We start from the raw sequence: 23,295 nt of genomic DNA, 5'->3' as shown, positions 1-23,295 counted from the left end.
ATTCAGTATAAAAAATATGCTAAAGTTAAGATATTTTTTGAAAGGGGGCAAATACTTTTTCACAGCACTGTATATACAAAAGTATGTGGACACCCCTTCAAATGAGTGGATTCGGCTATTTTAGCCACAACCATTGCTGACAGGTGTATAAAATCGAGAACACAGCAATGCAATCTCCATAGACAAACATTGGCCGTAGAATGGCCTTACTGAAGAGCTCAGTGACTTTCAACGTGGCAACATCATAGGATGCCACCTTCCCAACAAGTCAGTTCATCAAATTTCTGCCCTGCTAGAGCTGCCCTGGTCAACTCTAAGTTCTGTTATTGTGAAGTGAAAACGTCGAGGAGAAACAACGGCTCAGTCGCCAAGTGATAGGCCACCCAAGCTCACAGAACGGGACCGCAGAGTACTGAAGCGCGTAGCGTGTGGAAATCGTCTGTCTTCAGTTGCAACACTCACCACCAACTTCCAAACTGCCTCTGGAAGCAACTTCAGCACAATAACTGTTCGTCGGGAGCTTCATGAAATGGGTTTCCATGGCCGAGCAGCAGCACACGAGCCTAAAATTGCAATGCGCAATGCTAGGTGTCGAGTGATGTAAAGCTTGCCGCTATTGGTCTCTGGAGCAGTGGAAACGCATTCTCTGGAGTGATGAAGTTCTCTGGAGTGACGGGTTTTGCGGATGCCAGGAGAATGCTACCTACCCCAATGCATAGCGACAACTGTAAAGTTTGGTGAAGGAGGAATAATGGTCTGGGGCTGTTTTTCATGGGTCGGGCTAGGCCCCTTAGTTCCAGTGAAGGGAAATCTTAACACGACAGCATACAATTACATTCTAGATGATTCTGTGCTTCCAACTTTGTGGCAACAGTTTGGGCAAGACCCTTTTCGTATTTCAGAATGACAATGCCCCTGTGCACAAAGCAAGGTACATACAGAAACGGTTTGTCAAGATCGGTGTGGAAGAAATTGACTGGCCTGCACAGAGCCCTGATCTCAACCCCATCGAACTCCTTTGGGATGAATTGGAACGCCGACTGCGAGCCAGGGCTATTCGCCCAACATCAGTGCCCAACCTCACTAATGCTCTTGTGGCTGAATGGAAGCAAGTCCCTGCAGCATTGTTCCAACATCTAGTGGAAAGGCTTCCCAGAAGAGTCGAGGCTTTTATAGCAACAAAGGGGGACCAACTCCATATTAATAGCCATCATTTTGGAATAAGATGTTCGACAAACAGGTGTCCACATACTTTTGGTCATGTAGTGTTTGCTGCCAATATAGGCTACTGCAATACCACAGTGCACCACAAGGTATTCCCATCTTTATTTTCTCTGGCAATCATTGGGGGCCTTGTGAAGATAACGCTTGATGTTTGCTGTCGTCTCTGTCTTAGTATGTACCGTACTGGAATTAGGAAGGAGAGAAAGGAACACTCATGTATACAGTACCTCCTTGGCCAGTGGCCGTCTGGTCTGTGACCTTTGACTTCTTCCACATCTTGGCAGATGTGTGTGTGTGATCCAAAAGCTCAGTCAGTCAGGGGGCTCTCTGTAAATGAAAACATAATGTAAACATCAACTGATTGATGACTTATGAATTTTGATATTTTCAATCCTTGTTCTCCATTATACTTTATCTATTACGAGAATGTCTTTCCAAAAGAGGTGGCAGAGTCCAAAGTTCCTGAACACAGCTGAGCTGTATGTCTGTCTCTAGAAGACAATGTTGACATGTCATCTGTAAAGTCTTGCACTTGCTGAGGTGTCCATTAAATGTGGAGTGTGAAGGATGCATGTTGTGTTTGAACTTTAGGCTGATGCCCTTTTCCTGTGTGACTGATAGTGACCACAGCTCATAACAGTGACAATGACACATGCTCAGGGTGCACAGTGTGCTGTACCGTAGACTGTATTTAATCTAAGAGATGAAAAGTTCCTTGTTGTTTGCTGACAATATTCATTATTTATGGGATGCATATGATTGTGTATCTTGAGCAAGGCAAAGTGTGTGTGTCTGTGTGTGTGTGTGTCTGTGTTTCTCATAATCTGGTAAAGATACAGCATACAGTACATTGCCTTTCATCTTTTTGTGTGGTGCTGTCATTTTAAACTGTCAGAAGCCAATTTAATTACATGGGATTCAGAAGATGTATTACCTTTCATTAAACAGCCAAGACTAACCCTGTGCATGTGATAGGGCACATACCTCATAAAACTATGACCATGCTATCACCAAGATTGTCCAAATGACTGGAGTGGTTATACTTGAATGGGTACGCAGATAGAAATAGCAAGGTCAACAAAGGTTTTTGATATAAGATTGCAAACAAGTATCTAGTTTGTAACAGTTTTTGGCAAACGATCTGATCTGATTGAGAGAGAGAAAAAAAAAAAGGCAAAATATCAGAATTAGAGTGCCTGTGTAAAGTCTAAGAATTGTCTAGCCAAAAAGTGGCAGACTTAAGGTGATTGCAGTAGAAAATCTTAAGGGGCTTGGATAGGGTTGCGAAGGGAGGGTATAATACTGGAAACATTCGTTTTCCACTAAACTACCAGAATGTTGTTGTCTTTCAAGGATTTTATGTAATCTATTACATAAAGTACCCCTTTGAGTACTTCAGATTATCACAGGTATCAGTAATAATCGCTGGCCTTCTGTGTGGCCTTATCACATGTAAAATAAATTAAATAATTGAATAAGATGATTTTAAAATAAAAAATATGTCAAAGCTGTATAAACCATCAACCAATTGAATACCATAGGTGTTTAATATGGGGTTTCAGCATGAAATATCCTTTATATATGGTGCCATCGGAAAGTATTCAGACCCCTTGACTTTTTTCACATTTTGTTACATTACAGCCTTATTCTAAAATTGATTAAATTGTTTTTTCCCCTCATCAATCTACACACAATACCCCATAATGACAAAGCAAAAACAGTTTTTCGAAAATTTGCATATAAACAAAAATACAAAAACGGGAAATATTATATTTACATAAGTATTCTGACCCTTTACTCAGTACTTTGTTGAAGCACCTTTGGCAGCGATTACAGCATTGAGTCTCCTTGGGTATGACGCTACAAGCTTGGCACACCTGTATTTGGGGAGTTTCTCAGATTCTTCTCTGCAGATCCTCTCAAGCTCTGTCAGGTTGGATGGGAACGTCGCTGCACAGCTATTTTCAGGTCTCTCCAGAGATGTTCGATCGGGTTCAAGTCCGGGCTCTGGCTGGGCCACTCAAGGACATTGAGAGACTTGTCTCGAAGACACTCCTGTGTTGTCTTGGCTGTGTGCTTAGGGTATTTGTCCTGTTGGAAGGTGTACCTTCGCCTCAGTCTGAGATCCTGAGTGCTCTGGAGCAGGTTTTCATCAAGGTTCTCTCTGTACTTTGCTCCGTTAATCTTTTCCTCGATCCTGACAAGTCTCCCAGTCCCTCCCGTCCCTCCCATCCCCACAGCATGATGATGCCACCACCATGCTTCACAGTTGGGATGGTGCCAGGTTTCCTCCACACACATTTAGGCCAACGAGTTCAATCTTGGTTTAATCAGACCAAAAAAGCTGCAAAGCTGCATACTTTTTTTGGTATCTTTTCCCAGATCTGTGCCTCGACACAACCCTGTGTCGGAGCTCTACAGACAATTCCTTCAACCTCATGGCTTGGTTTTTGCTCTGACATGCACTGTCAACTGTGGGACATTATGTAGACAGGTGTGTGCCATTTCAAATCATGTCCAATCAATTGAATTTACCATCATGTCCAATCAAGTTGTAGAAACATCTCAAGGATGATCAATGGAAACAGGATGCACCTGAGCTCAATTTCGAGTCTTATAGCAAAGGGTCTGAATACTTATGTAAATAAGGTATTTCTGTTTCTTATTTTTAATACATTTGCAAAAATGTCTGAAAACCTGTTTTTACTTTGTCATAATGAGGTATTGCTTGTAGATTGATGAGGTTTTGTAAAAATATAATCCATTTTAGAATAAAGCTGTAATGTAACAAAATGTGTAAAAAGTCAAGGGGTTTGAATACTTTCCGAAAGCACTATATACACAAAGAAAAGAGGGTTCCTCAAGGATTCTTTGGGAAAGGTGTGGAATCGTAATGACTCAAATAATATCCCTTTGAGCCCTGAAATGATTCTTTGCAGTTTACAAAAGTGTTCTTTGCGCTATGAGTGATAATTCAAATGGTGGGGCAGCGACTCATTAGAATATTTCTAAAAAACAGTTTTCTTGTTTTGCCATTATAGGGTGTAGATTGATCAGAAAAAGGCTGGAACGTAACAAAATGACGAAAAAGTCAAGGGGTCTAAATGCTTTCCAAAGGCACTGTATATATTTGAAATAATTTTATTTGTTTCACTGTCAACATGTATTTGATGTCAATGTTTTGGCATCAAACTGGTAGCAGTTGTGAAAAAAGTCAATAGTTGGACAGGTTGCGGAAGTAGTTAAAAATAATACCATTGTTGATTAGATGCTTTTTTCACTATTTAGGCTATTTTCTTTTGAACCATATGATCTATCTACTAGAAACTCATGGACAATATGGACACTGATATAAAAAAGGAGTACTATATATGAATACAGTATAAAATACCAAAGTTACGATTGCCATAGATTTTATATTAACTACCAAAATGACGGAAGATTCCAATAATTTGGTAAATTACTGGTACTGTAGCTTTGCATTCCTAGTCTTGTATGAGAGGCAATTCTCAAAAGTTTAGAGCTGTGGATACTGTATGTCTTATCATAAAGCACTTTGTTACAACTGCAGATGTAAAAAGGGTTTATAAAATAAATGTGATTGATTATTAAGATAGCATTCTTTGTCAATAATGCACATGCTGTTCTAATTGAGTGTTCCATGCTCTAAGTCTAAACCATTTGAACTTCACTTGCATGTGTACCTGCCAACTGATACATAGTGAGAGGCTAAGCCTGACGAAATATGGCACAGATAGTTGAGTTTTATAAATCAATCAGAGTGCTGGGCTAGTTTAACCTCACATGTCCTCACAAGATGATCTGAGAAATCGTTGTTGAGTACAGTATTTTATTTGAAACATTCCAAATAAAGAAGTATATGCTTAGCTGATGTGAGTACAATAAATCAAACCTGCTGAACAAAATGGCAAATTCTGAACCTTAATGTTTAGAAATTCCTAAGAGCTACAGTAGTTTGAATTAAAGCATTAATGTTACATGGAAAGTGTCCCAAAGGGATTTGAGGGTCATCACATCTTGGCAGTCAGAGCACCATACTAAATCAAAAGTATATGACTTTAATGAACATCAGGGTGCCAAGCATTCCCTTCTTGTCATGTTCTTTCCCATCCCATGAGTCATAACAGTAGTAGGACAAACACTGACAGTACACACTTCAAACGCTATAGTTAGCTGTGACCCTGCTGGTAACCTACTGCTAGACCTGGGTTCAAATGCTATTATAAATAATTGCAAAAACTGTATATGTGCTTGATTGAGATTGTCTGTTGCAATGCAACCAATAGAAATGTCTCAAAAGTGCTAACACTGACCACCTGGATCTCCAGGCAGCCTAAAGCAAACACTCAAAGTATTTGAAAGATTTTAAATAGTATTTGAACCCAGGCCTGCCTACTGCAATGACTTCATGTGTCTTTACCAGTGGAGGCTGCTGATGGGAGGACAGCTCATAATAATGTCTGGAACGGAGTAAATGGAATGGCATCAAACACATGGAAACCATGTGTTTCATGTATTTAAACCATTTCACTGATTCCGCACCAGCCATTACCATGAGCCCGTCCTCCCCAATTAAGGTGCCACCAACCTCCTGTGGTCTTCACTACGCCTGACCTTACTACATGTGGTCCAACACACCATGGGTTCCATGGCCTGAAATGTAATCCATAGCATGTCTTTTTTTAATCAGATGAGGACATCATCAATCAAGAAAGAAAGAAAAAAAGTACATTCTCTTACAAAAATATAATTAGATACAATTAAAAAGTGAAAGGCTGATATTTATTTTCTTAAATAGCGTACCAGAACTTAAACCCACATGTCATTAATTACATTACATTTTAAATTACATTCATTGTGTGTAGCATGAAATATTGCATTATAATACATTTACGGCAAGAATCAAGTCATCACAGAGATAGTGTGCTTGGACCGAGCTCATTGGGGAAAAATACAGTATGGTCCAGTGTAGAACAGTTAATCAAATATATTGCCCGGATTGACATAAATCAAAACTTTAAATGGACCAAATATGGTAATTCCTCATACACGACTGGTCTCCCTCTTAGTAGAACCCTCAGGGTGTTTGTTTTTTCAAAATCCAGTATAACTTTAGGTACACTGTAGGTACATTTCAGATACACCTGGGAATGAAATCTGTTTTATGGTCCCTGGAAATTACATTTCTCCGGTGACCTTACTCAGTATGATCTTGCAATAGTCAGTTAAAAGGTAGCTTACCTGCCTGTCGCCTGTCTACTGCTCACGTCCTGTTAGTCCAACTCAGACTGTATTTGAGGGCTTGGGTATTTCTTGTGGTATTTTCTCGCTGCCCTCAAGGTTTTGCTTTGTAGTAAATCCTTTGGGGGAAACGGATTTGATTTCTCTGCCAGCCAGTTAGTAACCAGACACAGTGATTCTGATCAAGAGGAGGCTCTCCCTGTATTTAGGCAGACGGTTCCTCAAAAGGGGAGGAGGGTGGTCTGGGGGTAGGGGGCTATATGATGAAAAGGATGATGGAGTGAGGGGTATCAACAGATACTGAGTGTCTCTACACCACATAATGACTGGTGACAGTCTAGCCATCTTCACAGAAACATTTGCTGAAAAGAACATGATTGGTGTGGTGGTCTCCATTTAAAGTTATGTAGACATTAGGTTGGTATTCAAATCTTGTCACACATACAGTGCCTATATCATTCAATCAGAGAGTAGATTTATCTTATTCATTAGCTCCTTTAATTCAAACAGAAAATGGGGATTGTTTCAAATGCAAGATATGTACATGAGGTTATTCACATAATTTGTTTTCATTTCTTATATGCCTCTATTCAAAGGTCAACTAGTGTTACTGCTAAAAAGCACTTCAAAGAATATTGTAGTAATTTCATCAAGGTGAAATGACGGAAACACCATATGCTTCCCATATACTGTAGCTTTACAAACACAACGTGGGTTAATATTGATCTTACATAGCTGACCTCTCATAGCGCTAATCATCAGCTGTGATGATACTACAAAGTAGACTTCAGAGGTTGAGGTTAAGAAGGAGTCACTTGTCCCTTTCATCATGCTAAATGCATTACGTAACATGTTATGCGTAATGAAGAGTACCTTATTTTTATTGTGTCATATCTTTTTCTCATCCTGTTAGTGCTCCGAGACAGTTGTTGTTGGAGGACTCTTATGAGTCTTTTAAAAGGAAAACCCATTGACCTGAACTAAAGTTAAAGGGCTTTGAAATATTTGGAAAACTTCTGTGAGAACTTAACCTTCAATCAACACAAGGATCTCAGTTTCATCATTGCTCTCATATACAGTGATGTGAAAAAGTATTTGCCCCCTTCCTAATTTTCTCTACTTTTGCATATTTTTTATACTTTAATATTATCAGATCTTCAACCAAAACCTAATATTAGATTAACCAAACCAGAGTGAACAAATAACACAACAGTTGCATACTTATTTCATAAACAAAATGATGCAACACCCAATGCACTTACACTCAATAACTGGTTGTGCCACCTTTAGCTGCAATGACTTCAACCAAACGCTTCCCGTAGTTGTTGTTTCCTCACAGTTGCATAACTTAGTTTATTTGAAATAAATAAATATAAAATGTAAACTCAGGTATCTAATAGTAGGTTTTAATTGAAGATCTGAAAACATTCAGTGTCAAAAATATGCAAAAACAGAGAAAATCATAAATACCTCTGTATATACAGTGCTGTGAAAAAGTATTTGCCCCCTTTCTAATTTTCTTTACTGTTGCACATTTTTGATACTGAATATTAATGGGATAATGGGACCCAAAAAGTTATACTTTTGGCTCATCTGTCCATAGAACATTCTTCCAAGAGTCTTGATGATCATCCAGGTGCTTCCAGGTGCTTTTTGACAAACTTGAGTCAACTTTTTAGATGAGATGGGTCCCATTATGTCTGGCTAAGACCAAACACTGCATTTCAGAGTAAGAACCTCATACCAACGGTCATTCATGGTGGTGGTGGTTTGGGGATGATTTGCTGCCTCAGGACTCGATGACTTGCCTTAATAGAAGGAACCATGAATTCTGCTCAGTATCATAGCCTGACATTCTCCTGTAGAATTCTATCTGTCTGTGAGCTGAAGCTGAAGCACAGCTGGGTCATGCAGCAAGACAATGATCCAAAACACACAATCAAATCTACATGAAAATTGGTTAAAAAGTAACACACTTTCAGTTTTGGAATGGCCTAGTTGAAGTCCAGACCTAATTCCAATTGAGATGTTCTGTCAAGACTTGAAATGGGCAGTTCATGCTTGAAAACCAACAAATGTCGCTGAGTTAAAGCAGTTCTACATGAAAGAGTGGGCCAAAAATTTTCCACAGCAATGAGACTGATCAACAACTACAGGAAGCATTTGGTTGCAGTCATTGCAACTAAAGGTGGCACGGTCAGTTATTGAGTGTATTGGGGCAATTAATTTTTCACACACGGGAATTGGGTGTTGCATAACTTTGTTCATTAAATAAATAAAATAAGTATCATTATTTTTAGTTATTTGTAAACTCAGGTTCCATTTATGTAATATTAGGTTTTGATTGAAGATCTGATAACATTCAGTGTAAAAAATATTTAAAAAAGAGAAAAGCAGAAAGGGGCAAATACTTTTCCACAGCACCGTACATTATAACTTCTTTGAAAGGATACAGAGAGCATAAATAAGTCAGGAAACTAAGCATAAAAACACCACCCTTGATGTTTGCGTCAAAAAAGCCTAGTCAAAACCTTATCTCATCTGCCTGATAGTCGTGTCTAACAGTTTGTTTTTGCAGTTGTTCCTGCATTTCCAATGGCAGACACTTGCATGAGGAAGACTGAGTGTAATGCCTGTTTATACTCAGTCCTCTCCATGGGAACGTGTCTGTTTCTGATATCTCTGAGATCTTAATCCTTCACACTCAGAGTGGCTTCTATGTAATTACTGCTGCTTTGACAGTCTGGTCATGATCCAAAGGAGAATTCCGAATCCCGACTGGGGGATACAATATATTTGTTCTTGTGCAATGTTGTTTGCATCCTTACTGTTCGCACAGACACTCTACTAGTCTTTCTGTAGTTTGTTTCTATGTCACCATCCTATATACTGTAGTGGCATAAATAATCAAGAATATGAACTTGTTATGCTGAAGGTTGCATGTCCCCAAAACTTGATATGACAAATGCTGTCACATGACCATGATTGATGAAAGGACAAAGAGGATATTTTAAACTGGGTAATAAAACATCTAACATTGCGCTGCAAATGAAAACACAGGGAGCAAGAGGTTTGGACGCCTTGGTCCTGTTGTTGTAGTACGTGACAGCGATCTTTCAACTGACACACCACAATGCAGTACATGCTTTCCAAGCTGTTTGCTGCTAGTGAAATGCATACAGACCATAGTACCTTTTCCCAAGCATTGATATTTGTTTACATCAAGAAATGAATATACATGGCATCTAAACATGTTCGCCATCATTCAAATCTGTGTAGACATTTTTGATGTTTCTCATCTAAGCAACATTAACATATTTGTAAGTTCAATGAGTTCGCCTAGCTTCCTCTTCTAAAGTGAGCCATCCTAAAATAATGAAATACTAATCGTCTGGAGGTACAAATATCATAACAAGCTGCAGCTGACCAGAACGCCGGATGTGTTTATTTCAATAAGACCAGCAAGTTTCATGTGGTGCCAGTCTCCTGCCATGTTCGTCCTTCCACGTACAGTTCCCCTAGTGCAACTAAATAGCCTCCAGAGTAGGCATAATCCAACATAAACCTACTGGATTAGTCCCTTCGTCGATCCTTTTCCATATTGATAAAATGTCATGGCACATAGTGATCATTCCAGCCATGGACAAGTACTGAGGGGAGCCGCCTGGGTGCTAACAAGACAGCAATGGCCGGCCCCTCATTGGAGCATGGCGGCCTTTGGGTTATGTCACCAGTGCCTGGTCATTCAAAATACAACAAGAGACATAACCAGATCTCCATGAGGAAAACAGGAAGAAAAAACAAGTGAAGTTTACTTTTTTGTTAGCAGTTATCTTGCCATTTTAAACGTCAATATGTCAGCGATCTCTGATGTAGCTGGTGACGAACTAGGGAAAATAATTTTGATAAATGTATGCAATGATGGGTAATGTCTTCTGAGAAAATAAAAAAATACATTTCATATATCAAAATGTATATGGTAAGCATGGCCTCTTGCCTAGATGAGCCATACCTGTACTATGTGCAAGAGACAGGACTCTAAATGGACATAAAGGGTCTTCAACATGTGCCGGGTGGTCTGCCAAGTAGTCACTCAAATTACCTGCCATTCATCAAACGTCTTCTTCAAAAGTTCTACAAATCATTTTGTGAGGTTGTGGTGTGGTGACCCTTTGTAAGCTTCTAGAAATGCTTATAAAAGTCCTGAATCAGCCTCTGGAGAGTAAATACATGTTTTAGCTGACATGCCTGAGGTCAGTGGTGTAAAGTACTTAAGTAAAAAGTAATTTTTTTAGGTATCTGTACTTTACTTTACTATTTATATTTTTGACTACTTTTACTTTTACTCCACTACATTCCTAAATAAAATAATGCACATTTTTACTCCCATACATTTTCCCTGACACCCAAAAGTACTTACATTTTTAATGCTTAGCAGAACAAGAAAATGGTCACAAATGCGTGTTGGAGTGTGCTCCAGGCTATCCGTAAATTTAAAAAATCAAAGAATATCTTGCCATCTGGTTTGGAATTTGAAATGATTTACACTTTTACTTAAGTATATTAAAACCAAATACCTTTAGACTTTACTCAAGTAGTAGTTTACTGGGTGACTTTCACTTTTTACTTGAGTTATTTTCTATTAAGGTATCTTTAATTTTACTCAAGTATGACAATTGGGTAGTTTTTCCACCACTACCTGAGGTAATACAGTATATTGAGAAGTTGAGTAAACAAGTGATCCCATTCCACTGAAGAGGCATGGAGAGTGACAGGAGCGTCTCTGGCGGAGAGACCAGATTTATCTCTCAACGTGGGTATGCTATGCACAGCCAACCTGTTCAGGTCACATATCAAGGCCACATAAATAAATCAAACGCTATTCTTAAAGCATACATCATAAAATAATTGGCTGCAGAAAGGCCACAGTAAGGTGTTGTCTAGTCAGTGTTATCATAATCCGATTAAACTAATGATGAGCTTGGCAGGATCTATCAATGTAATGTGAATGGGGTATATCCTTCATCTCTGCTAACACGTACTACTGTACCTTTTGCCATATGTCTCAACCAGGCAGCGATCGCATTGTTTTAGACCTGTTGAGCCCACTTGTTCATTGTTGCCATTCAGTGCATGCTGACTAACTCACTGAGCTATGATATGCCCGAGACAAATAGCATTTCCACATGGCTGATGACCTCCGAGACAATGATAAATCGCATGATCACATGATGAAACCAAAACTAGCCACTGACAGTAATAAAGTACAGGATAGGGGTGGCTGTAATTCTAATACAGTGACATTTATTGTAATGCTATTCTCATCTCCCCTCACAAAGATTCACATTGCTGGGTTAAATGTTGCACCCTTGCCATTTGATTCTCCCATGTTTGGATATATCTGGAGATACCTGAGAGATTATATTCTTGTAACTCAGGGTTATGCCATCATGTTCTCCCTTTTCCATACAACTGAACACTTCTAATATTACAACCAGGCAAGGTATTAGACTAGTACAGTGGAGCCCCACATTTTTAGCTAAAAAATAAAAGTAATTAAATATACCATTTTTTGGGGGGGGGGCTTACCTGTTTTGCATGTTATTTTAGCATTAATACCTGTCACATATCAGGTTGCAAACAATGTAAAAAAAAGTCATTGAGTTAATAAAGATGCATACAAACATGGTCTCTTTTTTTGCTTTCTTGAGTAAGGCAGCTCCAAAATGCAGGTGTTCCAGCCTTGCTCATTGCTTTCTGTGGCAGCCAGTGTTGGTAATGTTTTCTAGTTGCGCCATGATTAGCTCAGTGTTCTGTCACTCGTGGGGACAATACGTCACCGCCAAGTCTAAGGGCAGACCTCGAAAATGCAAGCCCCTTGGGTGCTGCCATAGAGTTACATTAGAAGTGCCCATCGAAGAAAGCTCAAGGTCATTGGCCAGAGATAAAATTACTTCAAATCACGTTAAATCTACCGTAGCTTTGATTAGACTGATATACTGATATACATACTTTCAAAATCTTAGCTAGCAGTCATCATTATGAATCAAGACGACAATCTACTGGCAAATCCTTTTTATTCCTTGTCATATGAAGATAAATAGTGAAGAGAAATAGATAAAACGTATCGGTGCTCATCGGCCATTGGACATAAACATTACAAAACAAGTTGGAAATCACAAAATCAACAATGAGTGGTTTGGAAGGAATCAGTGACAGTGGCTAACTGCAACCATTGCAAAGCAATCACTAGCCTGATATTCAGTGGAGTGGCTGTGTGGACCCAAATCTGGGTGTAAGTGTCTCGTTTCCAAGTTTAAAATGATAAACATTCAACATTGGCCATGCTGTCATGAAGCATGATTTGTGCCGCGCTCAAAACAACTGTTAACTTGGAACTGTGAAAACTTGACTTCGAGCTCCAACTTCGAGCTACGAGCTCCGACTGGGAAATACGTTTTGAACGGTCATCCAACTCGGAATTGTAAGTCGGGAACTCGGGCCTCTTTTCTAGAGCTATGACATGAAGATTATTGACGTCATCATGATTTGACCTTGTTTTTTTCCAAGTTCCCAGTGAAAGCACCATAAATGCCGGACTTTGATGACAAAATTTGCCCATGAAGGACCGCCGTGCAACCTTCCTGTTCAAGTGAGCACAGCACAAAAAGGTGAGTCCAGAAATGTCTTGTATGCTGCTGCATAAACGATGTACTATGCCAGGGAGATACTGTATGTATACTGTAGCTAAGAAAGTCATACTAAGTGTATGTTGTGTAGTAAGCTGTTAGTAGCCCATGTGCCTCACCCTAATAATTTGGTCTGCCTTTCTTAATTTCGCCTACTGTTCTGACTTGGTGTTGCACATGTAGCCTAAAACCTGTTTTAGAGAAATGTAATCATCTAATTTTGCAAGAGCTTTCATTGTCTGATTATATTCCCCCTTTATTTATTGACCAGTTCTGACTTAGTGTACAGGGAGAACACTGTAAGTATGGCCCATGTTCTGAATTCTGTTGCTGTACATTTCAAAAGTGCCAAACAAATAATTATATTGACTGTCCTAGCTCGCTCATTAATGTCTTAATTTAAATTACTGATTGCCTCTTATCCACTTGTCATCCCCTTATGCCATAGTTTGTACATCTCAATTAGAAACCATATTTGTTTTAGCAAGTCAGCCATATCAGCTATTTTTTTTTGAAGGCAATAAATTAGGCTGAATGAACTGTTTCGCTGCCACACAAGGCTCCGCTGATAGCCAGATGCAGCGGTGATAAGATGTTGGGACAGCTTTACGTAGGCCCTAAGAGTTTGTGGGCACCGTTTGTTACTGTTATAGTGCAATTAATTTATTGTTTAGTGTTGTGTTGTGTAGTAGCTTTGCTGACATGCATCCCACTCATTCATTTTTTTTGGCCCCACCAAGATTTACATGCTAAAATCGCCACTGGACTAGTATCAAATCTAATCTCTCAGCCACTCCAGTATTATATTCCAGTTTATACATACCGGTATACGAAAAACCTTTGAATGCCAATATTGCAATTCTAATGGGCAAATCAACGAAGTGAAAGCTAGTTACAAGTCATCCTGATTTTTACAAAAATGTAACCAATTTAGAAATCCACTAGAAATGGCTCTTCAAACTTGGAGGTTGCTATTGCTCTAAAGACAAGACCAATTGTCGAAGAATAGATGTGGTTCAAAAGCCATTAGTTGAGGGATTTACCAATGAAAGTACATCCTTCACAGCTGCTGTACAGCTGAAATATATTGGCAGAGCAACTTGATTCCTCTATAAAGCCTCAGAGACTGCGATGATCACAGGACCATAAGTTACCATTTTGGAGTCCAAATATTGTTGTCTTTTCCAAGAACACCATGAAGACTTTATAGTGGGTTTATACATCATAATCCAACAAGATATTATCTGGTCCACTGTCTGGCAACATTGTAACAAATGTCTGGTTCAATAATGCTTGGTACTTAACGTGTTGACAACAATGAACAGCCGACCCAGCAAACCGGCAACATTCCCAGAACATTAGCTAAGATTCCCATAGTTAGGGTTTAACTAACAACATCCAAAAACATAGAATGTTTTTGATAACAAAATATTTGCATTCTTCAAAAAATGTTTTAAATTAAATATCATTGGAATAATCTAACATTCACTAACATGTTGTGCACAACATCAGTAACAAGATCCACAGAACATTCAAAAGTTCTCATCAGGTTTACAGTTAATGTAATAACAGAATGTACCAGTAATGTTCATAGCAAATAGTGCCAACAGAAAGTTTTCAATTAAGGTTCCCAATCCATCCGTTCCCCAGATGTACGGTGCATTCAGAACGTATTCATACCCCTTCACTTATTCCACATTTTGTTGTGTTACTGTCACGCCCTGACCTTAGTTATTTATGTATTATTTTGGTCAGGTCAGGGTGTGACGTGGGTGGGTATGCGTGTTTTGTGTTGTCTAGGGTTTTTTGTAGATCTATGGGGTTTTTGTAAGTCTAGGTTATTGTAGGTCTATGGTGGCCTGAATTGGTTCCCAATCAGAGGTAGCTGTTTATCGTTGTCTCTGATTGGGGATCCTATTTAGGTTGCCATTTTCCATTTAGGTTTTGTGGGTTATTGTCTATGTGTAGTTGCATGTTAGCACTCGTTATATTAGCTTCACGTTCATTTTGTTGTTTGTATAGTTTGTTCAGTATTCTTCATTAATAAAATAATGTATTTAAATCACGCTGCGCCTTGGTCTCCTTGTTACGACGAACGTGACAGTTACAGTCTGAATTCAAAATGTATTAAATATAACATTCTCACCCACCCATCTACACACAATACCCGTAATGACAAATTTTTGCATATTTATTTGAAAATGACATACAGAAATTCAGTTGAAGTCGGAAGTTTACATACTGTCACGTTCTGACCTTAGTTCCTTTATTTTGTCTTTTGTTTTAGTATGGTCAGGGCGTGAGTTGGGTGGGTTGTCTGTGTTAGTTTTTCTATTTCTGTGTTTGGCCTGATATGGTTCTCAATCAGAGGCAGCTGTCAATCGTTGTCCCTGATTGGGAACCATATTTAGGTAGCCTGTTTTCTGTTGGGTTTGTGGGTGGTTATTTTCAGTCTTTGTGTGTCTGCACCAGACAGAACTGTTTCGGTTTTCACTTTGTTGTTTTGTATTTGAAGTGTTCAGTTTTGTATTTATTAAATAAGATGAACACTAACCACGCTGCGCTTTGGTCCTCTCCTTCCACCGACGAGAACCGTTACACATACACCTTAGCCAAATACATTTAAACTCAGTTTTTCACCATTCCTGACATTTAATCCTAGTAAAAATTCCCTGTCTTAGGTCAGTTAGGATCACCGCTTTATTTTAAGAATGTGAAATGTCAATAATAGTTGAGAGATTGATTTATTTCAGCTTTTATTTCTTTCATCACATTCCTAGTGGATCAGAAGTTTACAAGCACTCAATTAGTATTTGGTAGCATTGCCTTTAAATGGTTTATCTTGGGTCAAAAGATAAATAAGATGGGTGAATTTTGGCACATTCCTCCTGACAGAGCTGGTGTAACTGAGTTAGGTTTGTAGGCCTCCTTGCTGGCACACGCTTTTTCAGTTCTGCCCACACATTTTTTATAGGATTGAGGTCAGGGCTTTGTGATGGCCACTCCAATACCTTGACTTTGTTGTCCTTAAGCCATTTTGTCACAACTTTGGAAGTATGCTTGGTGTCATTGTCCATTTGGAAGACCCGTTTGCAACCAAGCTTTAACTTCCTGACTGATGTCTTGAGATGTTGCTTCAATATATCCACATACTTTTCCTTCCTCATGAAGCCATCTATTTTGTGAAGTGCACCAGTCCCTCCTGCAGCAAAGCACCCCCACAACATGATGCTGCCACCCCCGTGCTTCATGGTTGGGATGGTGTTCTTCGGCTTGCAATTCTCCCCCTTTTTCCTCCAAACATAACGATGGTCATTATGGCCAAACAGTTCAATTTTTGTTTCATCAGTCCAGAGGACATTTCTCCAAAAAGTACAATATTTTTCACCAGCATTTAATCCTACAAACCCATCTTTTACACTTCATACTGTATGTCGACAGTCTGCCCATTATTTCGTTCATTAGATATTTGAACAGCATTTAATCATACAAACCCAATCATACTTTTTACACCTCATATGTTGACAATCTGCACATGTGTGGTTTGAACCTGCAATGTGTGGTTGCCAACCAGGTCTTTTGTTCTCTACACCACTAGTGAAGCTCTTTTGCAGCTTCTTTTCTCTCGGTATATAGCAATGGCACTAAGGACAATCAGGAATTCCACACTTCCATTTTAGCCTTCTTAGACATAACTAACCCAGGGAGATACTGGTAACTTTTCACCATCACTTCACCAATCTTCTTTATATGCTGCATACTTCTGGGCCCATATTCACAAGGTATCCAAAACTAAGAAACATTGTAGAATCATCCACACAACTGGACAGTTTTTGTGTTTTGGGAACATATACTTTGTAATGTCCCCACATTGGTCTCATCAGACTGTTCCCACAACCTAATGAAACATTCTGGGAACATTTAAAAACCAAATGAAATGTGTTCTAGGAACGTTCTTGCAACGTCAGATGAATGTCATACAATCATTCTATAATCATCACCACGACTGGACAGTTTTTGTGTTCTGAGAACATTTGCTGCAACCTTACAAATGTTCTGGGAACTTTCACATATTTTTGTTTGCTGTGTAGAGTCTAATAAAGAACACAAACAACAATTCATGAAAACAATGATAAATGTAATTTAATTTCGGATTACACACACAGCTTGTTTAAACATGCCAAGCCTTCTCGCACATGCTCCACGTTAAGGTTCATCCCAGAACGGTGTAGATCATATCAACTCTAATATCAAGTCTCCTGACCAGGGCTTAGTCTTGGGATTTATCCCCGGCTGGAAGGATGATTTAGGGGAGGACCAGCTGACACTTGGCCTTTCTGGTATTTTCCTTACATCATATGGTCCCCAGCCCATCTGTTTAGGGTATTCGGGTGGAGAGAGATCATCTGGCTAAGATGTCTAGTAACGACCTTAGATGATCTGTTATTTCTCATACCATGGAGAGCTAAGAACTCATTTTCTCTTTAGAAGGCCACTTTAGGCCCTCGTCACTTCATCCCCTTGCTGCCACCTCCATCCTACTCACCTCAAATGGTCGCTGGCAGTGGTGTAAAGTTCTTAAGTAAAAATACTTTAAAGTACTACTTGAGTCATTTTTTGGGGTATCTGTACTTTACTATTTATATTTGACAACTTTTATTTTTTCTTCACTACATTCCTAAAGAAAAGAAAATGAATTTTTACTACATACATTTTTTCCTGACATCCAAAGTACTAGTTACTTTTTGAATGCTTAGTAGGACAGGAAAATGGTCCAATTCACGCACTTGTCAAGAGAATATCTCTGGTCATATCCTCAGATCTGGCAGACTCACTAAACTGCTTCGTTAGTAAATTTAAAATGCATTGTTTGTAAATTACTATTTTATACTTTTTCTTTGAAAAGTATATTTTTGCAAATACATTTACTTTTGACACTAAAGTATATTTAAAAACAAATACAGTACCTTTAGACTTTTACTCAAGTAGTATTTTACTGGATGACTATTGAGGTATCTTTACTTTTACTCATGAAGCCCTAATCTATGGATTTCACATGACTGGGCAGGGGCTCAGCCATGGGTGGGCCTGGGAGGGCATAGGCCCATCCACTTGGATTGTAGCCCAGCCAATCAGAATTAGTTTTTCCCGACAAAATGGATTTACTACAGACAGAAATACAGATGGCTTGGTCTCAGATGATCTCAGGTGGTCTCAGGTGAAGAAGACGGATGTGGAGGTCCTAGGCTGGCGTGGTTACACGTGGTCTGCGGTTGTGAGGCCGGTTGGACGTACTGCCAAATTCTCTAAAATTATGTTGAAGGCGGCTTATGGTAGAGAAATTATCATTAAATTCTCTGGCAAGAGTTCTGGTGGACATTCCTGCATCAGCATGCCAAGTCCACTCTCCCTCAAAACTTAAGACATCTCTGGCATTGTGTTGTGTGACAAAACTGCATATTTAGAGTGGCCTTTTATTGTCCCCAGCACAATGTGCAACTATGTAATGATCATGGTGTTTAATCAGCTTCTTGATATGCCACACCTGTCAGGTGGATGGATTATCTTGGCAAAGGTGAAATGCTCGCTAACAGGGATCTTAACAAATTTGTACACAAAGTTTGAGTGAAATAAGCTTTTTGTGAGTATGGAAAATGTTTGGGATATTTTATTTCAGCTCATGAAACATGGGATCAACACTTTACATTATATTTTCGTTCAGTATAGCTAGAGTCTGAAAGGTGAAAGTACACCTAGCGATGGCTTGGCTCCTTGTCAGGCTGGGATCAACACCATGCCACAGTGATGTCAAAGAACCCCAGATTGATATAACCCTGGCACACTGCAGGGTCTGCATCTACCACCATTGGACTAGGCCTACATAGTGCAGGATTTCACAAGTCAAATTAAAATAACATGGATGAAAGTATTTTCCCTGTGCAATAAAAAATGATATGGGAAATAATGGTGTATCATACACTGTAGTTGGAAGAAACATTGGAAAGTTATGCTGCTTTGAAAGTGGATGACTTGCAAACACAGTCAGGTAACAAGTAGGAGAACATTTGAGATTTTGCTGAGATGTTCACATTTGCTAGAGAACTCTTCTTTTTTTACACCCACTCAGCATTGTTCACACCCTCTTAAGCCTTAGCCCCACCCATCTCTTTAAGAATTCACATATAAACGCATGTGAGTCAGCATGGCATTGGGTAACACTTTATTTGGATAGTTCATCTGTAGATGGTCTACAGACTATTTATAGACTATCAGTAACATGTCAACTAACTATCTACTAACCCTGGCCCTAACCTAACCTAACCTTAACCATTATCATAACCCTTATACTAAACCTTACCCTAATTGTAACCTTAGCAAGGAGTTGCTTATCAACAGATAGTTTGTTAATAGTATGAACATCTGTAGACCATCAAAAGTGTGACCTGGCATTGTCCTCCAGAAAGTAGACTCTGTACTTAAAATTTCCCACAGTGAGCTTTGTCGTTAGCACCAGCTGAATTCAGGCAGCAATGTTTTTGAGAGCCGCACCAACACTTTGGCAGTTGTCAATATTTATACATTTCCACCCAATGTTAGTTTTCCAAACGGCTATTGTGAAATAGGAACTGGTGTCAAACGCCTAGGATCCTGTAACAAGTCACATCACATATATTATATACACTGTATGCTACCGTTTAAGCCCATTATCTACTCCCATATAAGCCCATTATCTACTCCCATATAAGCCCATTGTCTACTCCCATATAAACCCATGATCTACTCCCATATAAACCCATTATCTACTCCCATATAAGCCCATTATCTACTCCCATATAAGCCCATGATCTACTCCCATATAAGCCCATCACCTACTCCCATATAAGCCCATCACCTACTCCCATATAAGCCCATTGTCTACTCCCATATAAACCCATTGTCTACTCCCATATAAGCCCATCACCTACTCCCATATAAGCCCATTGTCTACTCCCATATAAACCCATTGTCTACTCCCGTGTAGGTTATTGACAGACAATTATTTGACCCTTAGATCTTCATTAGGTGTCATACTGTACACTACCCCAATGTTTCCCATCTCCAGTCCTCGAGAAACCCTAACAGTACACATTTTTGTTGTAGCCCCGGACAAGCACACCTGATTAAACTTGTCAACTAATTATCAAGCCTTCAATGAGTTGAATCAGGTGAGTTTGTCTGGGGCTATGCCAAAAATGTGTGCTGTTGAGGAATGGAGTTGGAAAACACTGCTTTAGACTACTGGAGAGTGTGTATAATTAGAGGAAGTCTGGTTCTGGAACCAAGGTGTTGGTCATGTGGTCTGTGAGCTGTAAATATGACGCACCCTGGACAGCTGGTGGGTGGCAGCACAATCAATCAAACTGTGTCATAATTACAATCTTCCTGGATATGGTCTTATTAATAGTTATTTTCTCTAAGAACATGAAGTCTTTCTCATAAAACTAGGAAATTAGGTAGATTATTTACTGAAAAATGCATTTGCTAGCTTCCTACCACCATGGCACATGGAAAAGGACATGTACTATGTCTTCTCTGATTCATGGCGATGAAATTACATTTACATCTCTTGCAATGTAAAATGTAAATCACAGGTCTTGTGATATTTTGATGTTTGACCTATGGCCTCAGATCCGTTTCTTGTATCCGTCACTTCAATAGGCCAATCACACACAAAAAACTGCTGTAACAGAGGTCTTCCTCAAATGTCATGTCATTATAGTCTGGGCCCCTCACTGAGGTGATTAAACTCCTTGTCAACAGGTTCGCTCTGCGCTTCTTAAGATGGATTGTATCCTGGTGACAGTCTGTTGACCCCATGGTAACTTGATGCTGTTGCCGTGGTAGTGATAGGCTACATTAGGCTATTCCCCATGACCAAAACTAGGAGAGTGGGTTTCTTTTCCCATGGCTTCCACAAGGTGGTGGTATAACGCTTTGATTCTGTTGCAGTTTGAAATAAGACCAATTATGATTTTGGTTGGGAAAAATCAAAAAAAAAAAAAAAAAAAAAATCATAGCCCCCTCCCAATCTGCAACAATGTCCTTCACAGCAACACACTAATTTCACCAGAATTATGTTTAATAACAGAAAACGCGTACTAATCAGAAATGTGCATGATTTCAGAACTTCCTGTAGAATAATGAGCTATATATTCTTTATGTAATCTCCTTGTCTGATGCTGTATAGATCACATGAATCCCTAAGGTGTATTTGATGTTTGTTGCCAACAACCTGTTATTAAATGTTTTGATAAGTTAATGATCAGGTAAGCTAAGTTGTAACACACTGCCAGTGCAGACTACAGAAATGATTTACAGTATTGTCATCAATATCTCTAAATGGGAAAAATCTAAGACTAAAGGGAAATTCCAAAGTCTCTTTGGTCCCTCAGATGGCCTTACAATGTGCTTTACACTTGACAATACACTTTAACATACAGGGCATGCTATCTTATGTCACAAGAGTCCCTTTACCATATCACATTTTCCAGTTCTGTGGTATCGTTGAATAGCTGCAAAATGGCAGGATTTATTTTCTAAAAATAAATTAAATTGGAGAGCTGTAAACACAAAACACCAAGGTAGGCTTGGTGTTTGTGAAGCTGAAGAAAATAATTCCATGAAGGTTCAGCCCTGTATTGCACTTTTCCCATCCAATATTTCCATTCACTGGTTATTTCATTTGCAGGATATGAGTGGGGGACTTCACAATGAGATGACAAGGCTATCTCGTTGAAAGTAAATGAAAAAGCTTCTTTGGAAGGATGTGTGCCTGTCATTCGTTGATTGTCACCAAGCAACCGCAACAAGAAGCAAAAGCTTAAAACCATCTGACCTATTATCCCGCAGGCTTTCAGTGCTGTTGATTCAAACGCTGTCATACACTGCCTTTCCATCACTGACTCTCTCTTTTCTCCCTGGCCTGCAAGACAATCCCCCTCCACCCATACTTATATACACACAAACACCACTCTGTTCTCTTATCTTGAGCAAACCAACATTTTTATTAATCTAAAGGCTCAGCTCGACATCCATTTTCTCTGAATAGAGTCTGTAAAGATCTCTGATCCTAATTTAATATCAAGGTTGCATTTGGTGGAGTTCTGCAACCCTTCCTGTATACATGGACAATACAATTATAAACATTTATTCTAACCATTAGAACAGTTGTTACCTTGAGGAGAATATGAATGTCTTTGCCCAGAAGTTAGTTCTCTGAAACGTCTAAATGTCTTTGGTTTGCATCTTAAGGGAAGTTGATTGTTTTGTAAGGTATTTGTCTGTCAATGAGGCAGGCCAAATTAAGAAACTCTGGTAGTTTCCTAAACTTAGTTTGTTCTCGATTCAGTCTGGCACATGATGGAAGTGTACAGTAATGAGTCTCTAAGGAAAATGGCCGCCATTCTTTGAAATCCCCAACATCACTCAGAAGAACCACTACATAAGAGGACCATACGTCTCTCAGTGGTAAGAGTTCTCCCCCTCTGTAACAACACGCCCAACATGCCTCAGATTCTGAGTCACTTATTCCCAAGTTACAGTTTCAACCTTTCAAAGTTTATTTGCCACGTGGATACAACTGGTGTAAAACAGTACAGTGAAATGTTTACCTTGAGAGCTCTTTCCAACAATGCAGTGATAATAATGATTTAGATAATAATAGAAAATTGAATTTAAAAAACACACAAGAACTACTTACATATTCATATATAATTTTATGATCTACAAATCTCAAAATTAATATTCTCTTGGTCCTTTCAACGTGAGCCAGCTGCATGGCATCCTATAAACAGCCCCTCAGGTTTCATTATCATGCCTGCTAAGGCTCTGTTGTCTGTGACCTGTCTCAGACCTCTGCATTGCATTACTCCTTTACAAAATGTATCCTCAGCAATCAAGGGCGTGAGGATTTGCAAATCAGGCCTAATGGTAATCACCTGTCTATGTGAGTGGGTTGTACCCTTTTTTCTTCAGCTTACCCCTCTACATCCATGAACACTTAGCGCTCTCAGGCTTGATTCATGTTTTTTTATCAGCCAGATTATTGGGCCTTACACTCAGGCTAGTTTCCTAAGGACCC

General features: G+C 39.2%; 1 protein-coding gene across 1 annotated transcript in view; it reads right to left on the bottom strand.

The window, feature by feature from the left end:
- LOC111966592 (immunoglobulin-like and fibronectin type III domain-containing protein 1) overlaps positions 1-23,295 on the bottom strand; it is a 72,209-nt gene that overhangs the window by 37,304 nt on the left and 11,610 nt on the right. Inside the window, exon 2 of the mRNA XM_070444330.1 lies at positions 1,437-1,530. Within this exon, the coding sequence (XP_070300431.1) occupies positions 1,437-1,530 (94 nt within the window). The remainder of the gene's footprint in view (positions 1-1,436; positions 1,531-23,295) is intronic.

Source organism: Salvelinus sp. IW2-2015, linkage group LG7 (assembly GCF_002910315.2).
Source record: "Salvelinus sp. IW2-2015 linkage group LG7, ASM291031v2, whole genome shotgun sequence".
Classification (NCBI taxonomy): Eukaryota; Metazoa; Chordata; class Actinopteri; order Salmoniformes; family Salmonidae; genus Salvelinus; species Salvelinus sp. IW2-2015.
The sequence above is the reverse complement of the archived record's forward strand: the minus strand, read 5'-3'. Positions and strand labels throughout refer to the sequence as shown.